This window comes from Macaca nemestrina, chromosome 9 (assembly GCF_043159975.1).
Source record: "Macaca nemestrina isolate mMacNem1 chromosome 9, mMacNem.hap1, whole genome shotgun sequence".
NCBI lineage: Eukaryota > Metazoa > Chordata > Mammalia > Primates > Cercopithecidae > Macaca > Macaca nemestrina.
In genome coordinates this window covers 33,865,234-33,878,845 of record NC_092133.1, presented here as the reverse complement: position 1 = coordinate 33,878,845, position 13,612 = coordinate 33,865,234, and the positions used below count along the sequence as shown (strand labels likewise).

General features: G+C 43.5%; 1 protein-coding gene across 2 annotated transcripts in view; it reads right to left on the bottom strand.

Annotated features, from left to right (window-relative positions):
* Nucleotides 1-13,612, bottom strand: part of DNMB (dynamin binding protein) — a 122,518-nt gene that overhangs the window by 13,094 nt on the left and 95,812 nt on the right. For both annotated transcript variants that reach the window (XM_011735677.2, XM_011735678.3), the window contains 6 exons: nucleotides 11,537-11,684; nucleotides 10,386-10,403; nucleotides 9,731-9,930; nucleotides 7,919-8,049; nucleotides 6,620-6,724; nucleotides 1,885-2,013 (listed from right to left, as the gene is read on the bottom strand). In XM_011735677.2, coding sequence (XP_011733979.2) covers nucleotides 1,885-2,013; nucleotides 6,620-6,724; nucleotides 7,919-8,049; nucleotides 9,731-9,930; nucleotides 10,386-10,403; nucleotides 11,537-11,684 — 731 coding nt within the window. The remainder of the gene's footprint in view (nucleotides 1-1,884; nucleotides 2,014-6,619; nucleotides 6,725-7,918; nucleotides 8,050-9,730; nucleotides 9,931-10,385; nucleotides 10,404-11,536; nucleotides 11,685-13,612) is intronic.

Genomic DNA, 13,612 nt, shown 5'->3' with positions numbered 1-13,612 from the left:
CCTCCCAAGTGGTTGGGATTACAGGCATGAGCCACCACACTCGGCCCCCATTTTTATCTTTCAAAGAATTTTTCTCTTGGCTGGGAATGGCGGCTCATGCCTGTAATCCCAGCACTTTGGGAGGCCGAGGTGGGCGGGTCACTTTAGGTCAGAAGCTTGAGACCAGCCTGGCAAAACCCTGTCTCTACTAAAAATACAAAACTCAGGCAGGTGCAGTGGTGTGCACCTGTAGTCCCAGCTCCTCGGGAGGCAGAGGTTGCGGTGAGCCGAGATTGTGCCACCGTGCTCCAGCCTGGGTGACAGAGAGAGACTCCATATCAAAAATAATAAATTTTTCTCTTTAATTCTTTCTAACACACAGACATTAAGGGTAAGGCAATGAATACATAAAGAACATAAACAGGTACTTAGTAGTACTTAATAGCATCTTATTAAAAATAATGTACAATTAGAACACCTGTCAGCTCCCCAGCTGGGCATGTCTTTTTCACCTTCAGGCCATTTATAGATCCCTAAGAAACTATCAAATCCCATCCAGTTTTTTTTCTACAAGGGATTAAATAATCCCATATATATGGATTTAGAATTTCTCAAGAAATTTGGTCTTTATTACTTTAAGTATTTTTTTTGAGACAGAGTCTCGCTCTTGCCGCCCAGGCTGGAGATCTCAGCTCACCATGACCTCCACCTTCCAGGTTCAAGCGATTCACCTGCCTCAGCCTCCTGAGTAGCTGGGATTACAGGCATGCACCACCATGCCTGGCTAATTTTGTATTTTTAGTAGAGACGGGGTTTCTCCATGTTGGTCAGGCTGGTCTCAACTCCTGACCTCAGGTGATCCACCCACGTTGGCCTCCCAAAGTGCTGGGATTAGAGGCATGAGCCCGGCCTTGAAGTAGTTTTTATCATCTCAAATCTCTTTGGTAACATATGAATTATATTCCTAAATATTTGTCTTCAAGGTTTTTTTTTTTGAGACGTAGTCTCACTCTGTTGCCCAGGAGGGAGTACAGTGGTGCAATCTTGGTTCACTGCAACCTCCTCTTGGGGTCAAGCTATTATCTGACCTCTGCCTCCTGAGTACCTGGAATTTCAGGTGCCCACCACCATGCCCTGCTAATTTTTGTATTTTTAGTAGCGGCAGGGTTTCACTACGTTGGTCAGGATGGTCTTGAACTCCCGACCTCAAGTGATCTGCCTGCCTCTGCCTCTCAAAGTGCTAGGATTACAGGCATGAGCCACTGCACCTGGCCCCTCTTCAAGTTATTACTCCTATAGTTGTTTTTATTTGATCAGTTAATTGCCTAGTTTTCCTGTGTCCTCTTTAACTAAATTAATCACAAGCTATTTTTTTTTTTTCTTTTTTTAGAGATGGAGTCTTGCTCTGTCGCCCAGGCTGGAGTGCAGTGGCGCGATCTTGGCTCACTGCAAGCTACGCCTCCTGGATTCCCGCCATTCTCCTGCCTCAGCCTCCCGAGTAGCTGGGACTACAGGCTACTGCCACCATGCCTGGCTAATTTTTTAATATATTTTTTAGTAGAGACGGGGTTTCATCGTGTGAGCCAGGATGGTCTCGATCTCCTGAACTCATGATCCGCCCACCTCGGCTTCCCAAAGTGCTGGGATTGCTGGCTTGAGCCACTGCACCCGGCCCTACAAGCTATTTTTTAAAAAAATCTGTTTGTACAGACACAGGTCCTACATTTCCCTTTAACTAACTGAAAGTCATGTTGTGAATATCAAACCCCAATATGAATATAGCTAAAGGATGACTAATATGCCTGGCGCCCAGGGCCTGCGTCTGTGGAACTGACTTTTGCATGAGCTGATGCATTTGAGATGACCTTGGGAAGGGGGCCAACTTTTGAAGAAAAAGTTACTTACAAAGTTTGTGAAGAGCTGGTCACTGATATAGCGATGCACCCTCTCAAACTGCTCCAGGTCCCGGTGTCCTCGCTCCATGCACACATCCCACATGCTCACGGCAGCCACCACTTTCACACACGCCGACTCCTGGAGCCAGTGAGGACAGACACAAGTCAGAACAGACAGAACTTTCCAGCCTTTGTCATCCATCACCCTGAATAGCAATCTGGGAAAAATGCATTCCATAATTTGAAATTTCTTCACTAGTCTGGTATTTGAGCTTTGAAATAAACATATTTTCAACAACTATGACTTACGGAGCACAGAGAAAAGTCTAAGACTTTTATTTCTTAAAAAATTAGGGAGGGCTTTTATCATCTCTTTAGTATTCCCCTATGTACCTAATAGGTTTTCTTAGTTTACCAAAAAGTAAATTATCAAATTAGAACCAAGGTGATTGCTATAGGATTATGACAATGACCAGTCGCTTCTCCTTCCTCAGGTCTTGGTTCATGCTGTCACCGTCTCACAGACAACTGCCCTGCCATGCTACTGATCATGCCAGCCCGGTTTCCCATCCCACCCTGGCGCTCCCAACGGCTCCTGCTGTGCTGCTTCCTTTCTTTGTCTTTGCAAAAAAATACCCTCTCACATGACTAGAATTGACTAAAGTCTGCTTATTGTCGTGCTCTCCTTCACCCACCCTCCTAGTAAAAATGCAAGCTCCATAAAGGTAGACTTTTGTCTGTTTTGTCTGCTGACTCCATTATCACAGAGTCAACTCCTCCAGATAGTGATAGTTTGAACCCCAGGTTGGTTTTCCAGGCTTTCTTTTGAGACCAGCCTGGCCAGCATGGTGAAACCCCATCTCTACAATGCTGGGCTGTAACCCAAACAGACTAAATACTCCATTAGTCTATTTCAAGGGCAAACAAAGTCCCTAAGCAAAAACCTTCAGTGCCTCACACATTGGTTTGATGCTTTATTTTTATAACAATTTTTAGACCTTTTGTCGTTAATATTTATATCTGTACATACAAAGCCAGGGCTTTGTCAGTAAGATAACCCAGGGAATGTTGCTAATTCCTCCTGACTGGGAGATGTAATGTGAAACATGATGTCCTCTTGTTTTCTTTTAAAGGAATGCTGTAAAGTCCCCAAATATCAGCCCATATGCCAATGTAGATACCAAATTATCCAGCCAGTGGCCCTCAGCTTATGTTCTCTCTGGTTTTCTCGCTGTTAGTCAATCTATCTAATTTTATTATTGGGCAGGCTTTTCATTTTGTGGCATGACAGAACTGTTCAACATTTTCTCTCAATTTCTGTCAGCAGTCAGAACCGAATTGATACTTCCATCAGATGGTTTTCAACGTTACGTATATCCCAACCCAAAATGTATCAGTCATTGCTACGGAGGTGAGACTTTTAAGGGCTGAGGGCTCAGGTGTAGCGTGTCACACTTTAGAAAACCTGGGGAGAAAATGGCCAACAGAGGGATATCAGCATGAGAGAGGTATTAGGGGAAAGTCCTATGAAGCAGCAAGACAAAGAAACATACTCAGTAGCTGCCCCAATATTGTGTGTGTTTTATTTTTCTTGAGATGGAGTCTCACTCTCACCCAGGCTGGAGTGCAATGGCACGATCTCAGCTCGCTGCAACCTCCACCTCCACCTCCTGGGTTCAAGTGATTCTCCTGCCTCAACCTCCCATGTAGCTGGGTTACAGGCACCCACCACCATGCCTGGCTAACTTTTGTATTTTTAATAGAGATGGGGTTTCACCATGTTGGCAAGGCTGGTGTTGAATTCCTAACCTCAAGTGGTCTGCCCACCTCAGTCTCCCAAAGTGCTGGGATTACAGGCATGAGCCACTGTGCCCTGCCTGTTTGTTTTAGAGATAGGGTCTTGCATGTTGCCAGGCTGTCCTCCAACTCCTGGGCTCAAGCAATCCTCCCACCTCAGCCTCCTGGGTAGCTGAGACTACAGGTGTGTGTTACCATGCCTGGCTCATGCCCCAATATTTTGTCAAATCTCTCACTTTAAGCCAATGTGCTTCTGCAAAGTTTTATCAACCCTAATTTTTACCTAATTATATATTTTCTTTTTTTTGAGACAAAGTCTCACTCTTGGTTCCCCACACTGGCTCAGCTCACTGTAACCTCCGCCTCCCGGGTTCAAGCGATCCTCCTGCCTCAGCCTCCCGAGTAGCTGGGATTACAGGCACCTCCCACCATGCCCAGCTAATTTTTGCACTTTTAGTAGAGACGGGGTTTCACCATGTTGGCCAGGTTGGTCTCCTGACCTCATGTGATCCGCCCACCTTGGCCTCCCAAAGTGCAGAATTACAGGCATGACCCATCGCGCCTGGCACTAGTTACATTTTTAAAACACAAGGGTGAAAGTTTGCTATTTAAAAGAAACTAGGGGGCATCTCAAATCAGTGGGGATTACTCAATAAATGATAGACCACTGGGTAACCAGCTGGAAAAATAAAGTTGAATCCCTGCTTCAAACCTGATTTACTAAAGTCCAGATAGAGCAATGATTTAATCTTAAAACAATGGAATGATAAAAGTACTAAAACACAAGATTTTTAGATGTTGCAATAGCAAAGGCCTTTCTACATATGACACAAAACTAAGAAGCCATAAAATGCAAGTTTAAACTCTTACGGGGAGAAAACACTATAAGCAAACTCAGAAGTCAACAAACTGAGGTGAGGGAGGATATTTGCAAGCCATCTCAAAGGACTATTTCCTCCAATAGATACAGAGATCAACAAACTGATAAAGATGCCAGAACATAGGTAAGTCACAGAAAAATATGATATAAACATAAGAGAATATCCTCAACTCCATTTCTAATATAAGAAACGGCAATTTAAACTATATTGAAATATTTTTTACCTCTCTTGCAGGCAAAGATAAAACCCACTGGTTTTGATAACACTGAGTTAGCAAGGGATATTGCTTTTGCCACTTTTCCCCTTTACAACATCTCTGACATTTAACGGTAGTTATCAAAATTTATACTGCCACATGATTTGGCTCAGAAGTACACTGGCCTTCAGACAGACTCACATAGATCAGGAAATGATGTATCCACAAGGATATTCCTTGTATGACTAGTTCTAATCTTTTTTAACTACAAATGATTTAAATATCTGCCAATAGGGGACTAAATATATTATGACATGTCCATAGAATGATACATACTATGCAGTTATAAAGAACAACGGACCAAGGCCAGGCGTGGTGGCTCACGCCTGTAATCCCAACACTTTGGGAGGCCGAGGTGGGCGGGTCATGAAGTCAAGTGATCGAGACCATCCTGGCCAACATGGTGAAATCCCATCTCTACTAAAAATACAAAAATTAGCTGGGTGTGGTGGCGTATGCCTCAGCTACTTGGGAGGCTGAGGCAGGAGAATCACTTGAACCCGGGAGGCGGAGGTTGCAGTGAGCCGAGATTGCGCCACTGCACTCCAGCCTGGCAAGAGTGAGACACTGTCTCAAAGGAAAAAAGAACAACGGGCCTCTGACTGTATGGCTACACCATCACTTCTGAAATTTGATTAAGTGCGAAACCCAAGATGCTAGTGTATCTCCCACCTGCACATACACACACAAAATCTCTGATAGGAGGGAAGAACTTGGTGGGTGGTGACTGTCTATAGAAGATGACCAGGTAACAAGGAATAATTATTTTTACTTAGTCCTTCGGTACCTTTAAATTTTATACCATTTTATTTAGTTTAAAAAAATGTTTTTTAAAAAGTTAAGGATCCCTTTTAAGGAAATTCTTTTATAAGATCAGATGTTCAGGCTGGGCATGGTGGCTCATGCCTGTAATCCCAGCACTTCGGAAGGCTAGTTTAAGACCAGCCTGGGCAACATAGTAAGACCTCATCTCTGCTTTAAAAATTAGCCAGGCGTGGTGGTGTGCACCTGTGGTCCCAGCTACTCAAGAGACTGAGGTGAGAGGATCACTGGAGCCCAGGAGTTGGAGGCTGCATGAGCTATGATGGCACTACTGCGCTCCAGTCTGGGTAACGAAGAAAGACTCTGTCTCTAAAAGATCAGAGGGACAGGAGTATCGAGTACACTCACAGCATCCTATATTAAATCAACAGAGAAATTAGAGACAAGAATAGAAGGAATGCTGGTCCTGGTTCTGACCTCAGGGAGGAAGCATTGCTTGAGGCAAGGAAAGACCTAGGCTCACCTGATCTCCTTGGCTTCTCTAGATCTCAAAGCTATTTATGGCTCTAATACCTTTAGAGGCCTTATTATAGCAACTGAATATTAATAAATTGGGAGCTGAAGTGATCGGAAAGCATACCACACAGGAACATTCTCTTACTCATATTCACTGCTTGCTCTTTCTCTTGTCTACGTTTCCTGTTTACAGCTTCCTAGCTTTTGTATTCAATATTTGATTTTCAAACTGGTCTTGACAAAGTGAACTGTAATAAGTAAAAAGAAAAATAAGGTGTGTGTGGGACGAAGGGTGACGAAGACCAAAAAGAGGGTGGAAAAAGTTGGGCTGCTTTGAAATGAATACGACAACATTGATCTAAACGCTGTTAACTGTTAAATAACCTATTGGCATCTCAACAAAAACTATGCAGGGGCATAATAGTGATGATTTGAGTCTAGATTACTCAGCATTCATTAAACAATATGATAGATGAACAGGAAAGGGGACAGAATTACATTGTGAGTCTAACTAAAGTGATGCTGACGCTCACCCGGATGTGCTGGAGGTAGAGAGACAGGTCTCGGATAAAAGATTTAATCAATCTTTCTTGCATTCGGAAGTTTTTTTCTGTTTCTTCAAATACTTCATCTTTTATCTGTTCAAAAATAAACAAGTGCTGTTAGCAAATTTGGATGCTCCTTTAACCTTACTGGCAAAAGTAGCTTTCTTTTTTTTTGTGGAGACCAGAGTTTTACTCTTGTCGCCCAGGCTGGAGTGCAATGGCGTGATCTTGGCTCACTGCAACCTCTGCCTCCTGGGTTCAAGCAATTCTCCTGCCTCAGCCTCCCATGTAGCTGAGATTACAGGCCTGTGCCACCACGCCCAGCTAATTTTTGTATTATTAGTAGAGATGAGGTTTCACCATGTTGGCCAGACTAGTCTCGAACTCCTGGCCTCGGGTGATTGACCGGCCTTGGCCTCCCAAAGTGCTGGGAATACAGGGGTAAGCCACCACACCCGGCCAAAAGTAACTTTCTTAAAAACATCTTTTGTTCAAATTTTAAACCTTTAATGTTTCCCGGAATCACAGTGAATTGATTTAAACACCTGCATGTGGTTTCAAAAGACCTCCAAAATATACACAGATCCTCCTTTAAACCTTCTTTGCAAGCCCTCTGCTCTGGCCAGGCTGCCCTCTTCACCCCAGCACTGCCATGTCTGCTGATCCTAGGACTGTCCTTCATGAGGTTCCCCGGCCTGGCAGGTTCTCTCCCTCCCTGTGGCATACCTGCCCCCTTCCTATAAGGCTCAGGTCAACATGACTCTTGCTCTCACGGAACTCCTGTTTTTCTAAAATACTACAGCATTTGGAGAACAAAGTACAAAACCTAGCAATGGACTATTTTCTGGCTTATATTTTCCATTAATTGTACCTTGTGTATATAGTATAGCGGAATGATGTCTGGTGACTTCAGGTCAACTTTCAGCATTGCCGATAAACTGTTTTTCAACACACTCAATCTCTTACACTTAATGTTTCCTTCTTTGTAACATCATGTATCCAACTAGCTGATCTCTTAAATTCCTGCTAGCTTATAGTTTTGTCCCATCAAATAAATTATAAGCTCCTTAGAGGTGGTGAAAACTACCATAGTTATTACATGTCGACTGATCTGACCCTCTAATTTGCCTTTGTAACCAGCAGTTGGAGGGCCCTGTCTCCACCAGCTCGCAAAACCAGAGGACGTCCAAGGAAGGGAACCATACCAACTGACGCCAGGCAGGCTGTCTCATAGAGCCCTGAAAAGCTGTCAGAGATGCGCTAAGCCTTCCAGGATGGGGATCTCACCTGAGGAGCAAAGCCAGTGAGGTGCTTCAGGTGACTGCTAACTCGGTTGGATTTCTTGATGATGGAGTGGATGTTCAGTTTGGAAATTTTCTCCATAAGGCTATCTTCATCACCCTTACGGTACTTGAGGACTAGGGGAGTAAGTCAGAAAAGCACTTTCCTCAGCATGACATACTGCAAAATGAGCCATGAAATGAGACAAACACCCAAACAGGAGCTAGTGCTTGTCTTCAACGAGCTTATAACAAAATACTAATCCAAATAATGATTTATGCACAGACATGATATCTGAAGCACAGCAGAGAGAAAATGGGCAGCTAGGAGAGGGGTCAGAGACAAGGAGGAAAACAGCATAGGGGTGTTAAGGGAAAGAACTTAAGGAAATCTGAAGTCAATGCCTGGGTCTGTCACTTAAGGTATGGCGTGAAATCAGTCATTTTACCTTGAGTCTCATTTTCCTCTTCAGTAAAATGCAGAAAGCAATACTTGTAAGGCCATGATAAATGGTGCCATACACATATGAGATATTGATATCCAATCGTCTCCCATAGTAAAATGCTATACAGCAGTAATTTAATTACCATGTCAAACATTAGGCACAACCTATAGAAAAGTGTAGAGATAGAAGGGTGGCAAGAGGAAGACTGGGAGGCAGCAAAAAGGTATACCTGGTTGTAGAAGTTGGAGACTACATCGCATTAGGAGATTTGAACCAAGGGAAAGGGCTGGATGACCAGAGAGCTTTAGAAGCCACAGTTAACATCCCATCCTAATGAGGGTGACACAGTTGAAGTAGAAGGCAGAGAAATGATTTTAGATAACTTTGAAGTGTGGAGAAGAATGGAAAGACAAAAAGGTTATACTGTATTGTAGATATCTTAAGGATATGAATAATCAATCAGCTCAGCACAATCACTGTGCTACATATACTCACTGAATGCTCAAGTTAGGGCCTCAAGAGACCTGATGAGTGCATTCAGTGTTATGAAGAAGAAGTGGGTGGGTGGGCAACTGACTGTTTTAGGAAGGGAAGTGAGGGACTCAACCCAGAGAGGTCACTGGGCATGGGCAGGGAAGACAGGACAAGAAAGGTGAGCAGATTGGAGACTTCTAAAAGACAAGAAGTCCTAGCTTTAGTAGAGGCAGTAAGACATCCAATTAGACACGTAGAAAAAACACGTCTATGCATGGACTCCAGAGGAGCTCCATAAATGAGTTGAGAAGGAAACTGCCCATGCTTGAATAAAACTTCCCATCACTGTCTTCATATCTCTTGAGAAAGGCTCTTATTGTTATATATTTTATTACAGATGCCTTATTTCCAATATACCATAGTTGTGCTTTTATTACTCTGCCTTTAATAAATATCACATTTTGGGCCGGGTGCAGTGGCTCACGCCTATAATCACAGCACTTTGGGAGGCTAAGAGTTCCACACCAGCTTGGCCAACATGGTGAAACCCTGTCTCTACTAAAAACACTAAAATTTGCTGGGAATGGTGGCACACGCCTGTAGTTCCAGCTACTTGGGAGGTTGAAGCAGGAGAATCACTTGAACATGGGAGGCAGAGGTTGCAGTGAGCTGAGATAGCGCCACTGCACTCCAGCCTGGGGGACAGAGCAAGACTCTGTCTCAAAAAAAATAATAAAAAAAAAATCTTATTTCCCCCAAATTCAACCACCATTTCTTTATCACAGCCCTATTATACCTACCACCTGCCTTGTCCAACTCTAGTGAAGTAATGAATTGTTTTAAGAAGAAAAGCATTCTCAAAGGGCATACCTCCTTTTCAACAATAGTGCTGTTCTTACCCAGGTCCTTTCGCCGTTTATATTCATTGATGTTAACGTTGATTTCCTTGACTGCAAGGACTGCATTTGTTAAAGGCACTTTATCTGGGTGGGATTCTGGGGTGGAATTCAGCAACTCCATTAGCAACAGTGGGTAACGCATTACTCTCTGTACTGGTTTGATGAGGAAGGAGCCCAGGTTAATGTAATTTGTGCATCCCCTGTAACAGAAGGAAAAAAGACTTTAGCAAGCTATCAATAATATAGCGCCCAGCCTGGGCAACAAAGTGAGACCCCGTCTTTAAAAAAATTTTTTACATAATAATAATAATAATAATATATGCCTATGGGCAGGATTTGTTCCTAAATATTGCTCTCTGTTCTTTTACCCTACTTTCCAATTTCAGTCATTCAACATGTATTCATCTAATAAACACCAGGTACTGTTCTAGGTACTGGGGATTTAATAGTGACCCCGAAAATCCCTGCCCTGGTAGAAGATAGGCAAAAACAAATAAGTGAAGTGTTCACTTGGGGATAAATGCTACAAGAAAAAACCCAGCAAGGTGAGTCTACTTCTAGGTTTATCTATAAAGGAAGAAAATACAGTTGTTTAAGAGAGAGGAAAAATCCACAAAAGAAATGAGTGCATACATCAAGCAGCAATGGAACTTACCATTCGTTGTATAGGCTCCTACAAGGCCGTGGGCATGAAAAGAAAAGAGACAGCTTATTAGAGAGAGAATCTTGAGTTTCACATTCTTCTCGGAACATAAATCATATGTGACAAAAAATTATGAATGTCTATGGTAACATATTTAGTCTACTAAAAAATGTTAGCCCTGGCCAGGTGTGGTGGCTCACGCCTGTGGTCAGGAGTTCAAGAACTGCCTGGTCAAGATGGTGAAACCCCGTCTCTACTAAAAATACAAACATTAGCCGGGCTAATGGTGGCACGTGCCTGTAATCCCAGCTACTAGGGGGCTGAGGCAGAAGGATCGCTTGAACCCAGAAGGTGGAGGTTGCAGTGAGCCGAGACAGCACCACTGCATTCCAGCCTGGGCAACAGAGTGAGACTTCATCTCTCAAAAAAAGAAGAAAAAAAAAAAAAATTTTAGCTCCTAACTTCCCTTTGATCTACTTACCCATACATTATACCTTTATACCTTGCTTCCCTAAGACCAGGACAATCTCACCTGATGTCAAGAATACCTTGGCTGGGCATAGTGGCTCACACCTATAATCCCAGCACTTTGGGAGGCTGAGGCGAGTGGATCACTTGAGGTCAGGAGTTCGAGACCAGGCTGGTCAACATGGTGAAACCCCATCTCCACTAAAAATACAAAAATTAGCCAGGTATAGTAGCATGCGCCTGTAATTCCAGCTACTTGGAAGCCTGAGGCAGGAGAATTGCTTGAACCCAGAAGGTAGACGTTGCAGTGAGCCGAGATTGTGCCACTGCATGCTGACCTGGGTGATGAGCTGAGATTACGCCACTGCACTCTTGCCTGGGTGACAGAGTAAGACTCTGTCTCAAAAAAAAAACAAACCCTGTATTTAGTCTTCTCACCTATGCTCTTGTTTATCTAGACCAAACCATCCTCTCCTGGCTGCTTTTTAACCTCATAATGTTAATCTAATACTCCATACAGATAAAATTTATTCACATGGACAAAAATATAATCAGGAAACCATTTAAATGATATATATCATGGATATCTTATGTTTAAAATAAGATAGATGTCATAATCAAGTCCAGGCATATACACAGGTATAACTTAGAGAACTAACGAACTGTGATGGAAGTTAAGTGGTCAAAACTCCTACTTCAGATCTGCCAAGGAGTCCTGAAGATGCTTCTGGATCTTCTCATCCTTCTCGTAGATTTCAAGCAGCGCAATGGCCTCATCATGATTCTGGCAGTAAATCTTGTATGTTCCCTCAAGCTCATCCCGGTGACCAAGAAACACAGGCCCTTTGGAATATACACAAACATACAGTGTTTTTAGTAACTTTCTTCTCAGTATACTAAATGTAAGCTACACAGCCAAACTTTAGTACCATCTACATCCTACCTGCTACAAGAAATGATAGTAAGACTATCCATCAAATAGTAAGAAACTTCCATCTAACAGCTTAAAGTTGTAATCATTTAAAGCAAAATTTAGAAAGCCATGTCATCTATGTATGTATGTATTCATTTTATTTTATGTTTTTGAGACAGAGTCTCACTCTATCACCCAGGCTGGTGTGCAGTGGCACAATCTCCACTCACTGCAGACTCGACCTCCCAGACTCGGGTCCCTAGTAGCTGGGACCACATGTGCATGCCACCATGCCCAGCTAATTTTTCGTAGTTTTGGTACAGAGGGGGTTTCGCCATGTTGCCCAGGCTCATGTATTTGTTTTAGAACACACACACACACGCCTCTGAAACAGAGCCTCCAGTCCCTTTGCAGTCGGGCCAAGACAGGCATCTGAGAGCGTTCTCCATGTAGGGATGTAATGTGTAATGAGAACCCCATAAGGACCCCCTTACTTTCTTATTTTATTATTTTTTCCTGAGATGGAGTCTCGCTCTTGTTGCCCAGGCTGGACTGCAATGGCACGTCTCGGCTCACTGCAATATCCGCCTCCCCGGTTCAAGTGAGTCTCCTGCCTCAACCTCCCGAGTAGCTGGGATTACAGGCACACACCACCATGCCCAGCTAATTTTTGTATTTTTAGTAGAGACGGGGTTCTTCTACAGCAGCAGTTTCTAACATTTTTGTGCATAAATAAGACTATGGACAAAGTTTATTAAAATACCTATAATGATAAATCCCCAACTTATGATATAACCTATATACTTCATCTTATTTTTTTTTAGGCAGGGTCTCACTCTGTTGCCCAGGCTATAGTGCAGTGGTACAATCTTGGCTCACTGCAACCTCTACCTCCCAGGCTCAAATGATCCTCCCGCCTCTGCCTCCTGAGCAGCTGGGACTACAGATGTATGCTGCCATATCTGGTTAATTTTTGTAATTTTAGTAGAGACAGGGTTTTGCCATGTTGGCCAGGCTGGTCTCAAACTCCTGGGCTCAAGCAATCCACCTGCCTGGGCCTCCCAAAGTGCTGGGATTACAGGCGTGAGTCTCAGCCATATACTTCTTTATAAGGCATTAAATAACCAAATGTAGCACTGAGTCTAACAATCCCCATACTGTCACAGCATGAGGAGTGACACACATTGGTAACATTGGCTGCCTCTGGTTGAGGGTTACTGAAATTTCAAGATATTTGCAACAACCTAATGTGATAGGAACATGTGACTTCTGTTGGTGACAAAGTCACAGCTACTACTACGTGGTTTATTCCCAGCTACTTGGGAGACTGAGGCAGGAGAATCGTTTGAACCTAGGAGGTAGAGGTTGTAATGAGCAGAGGTCGTGTCACTGCACTCCAGCCTGGCAACAGAGAGAGATTCTGTCTTAAAAAAAAAAAAAAAAAAAAATTGTTTTGAGACAAGGTCTCATTCTGTATCCTAGAGTGCAGTGTCGTGACCATTGCCCACTGCAGCCTCCAACACCTGGGCTCAAGGATTCCTCCTGCCTCAGCCTCTCAAGTACCTGGGAACACAGGTGTGTGCTACTACACCTGGGTAATTTTGTTGCTGTTTTGTAGAAACGAGGTCTCACTATGTTGCCCAGGCTGGGCTTGAACTCCTGGCCTCAAGCAATCCTCCCGCCTTGGCTTCCCAAACCAAAGAAATTATAGGCATGAGCCACTGCACCTGGCCAGAATCTTCCCTTCTGTCTACTCCTGCAACCTACCAGTCACAGCAGTAGGGGCAGGGCTGGCTCCCTTTTCATCTTCATGGCCACTTTTTTTTTTCTTTTTTTTTTAAGAGATGGGGTTTTGCTC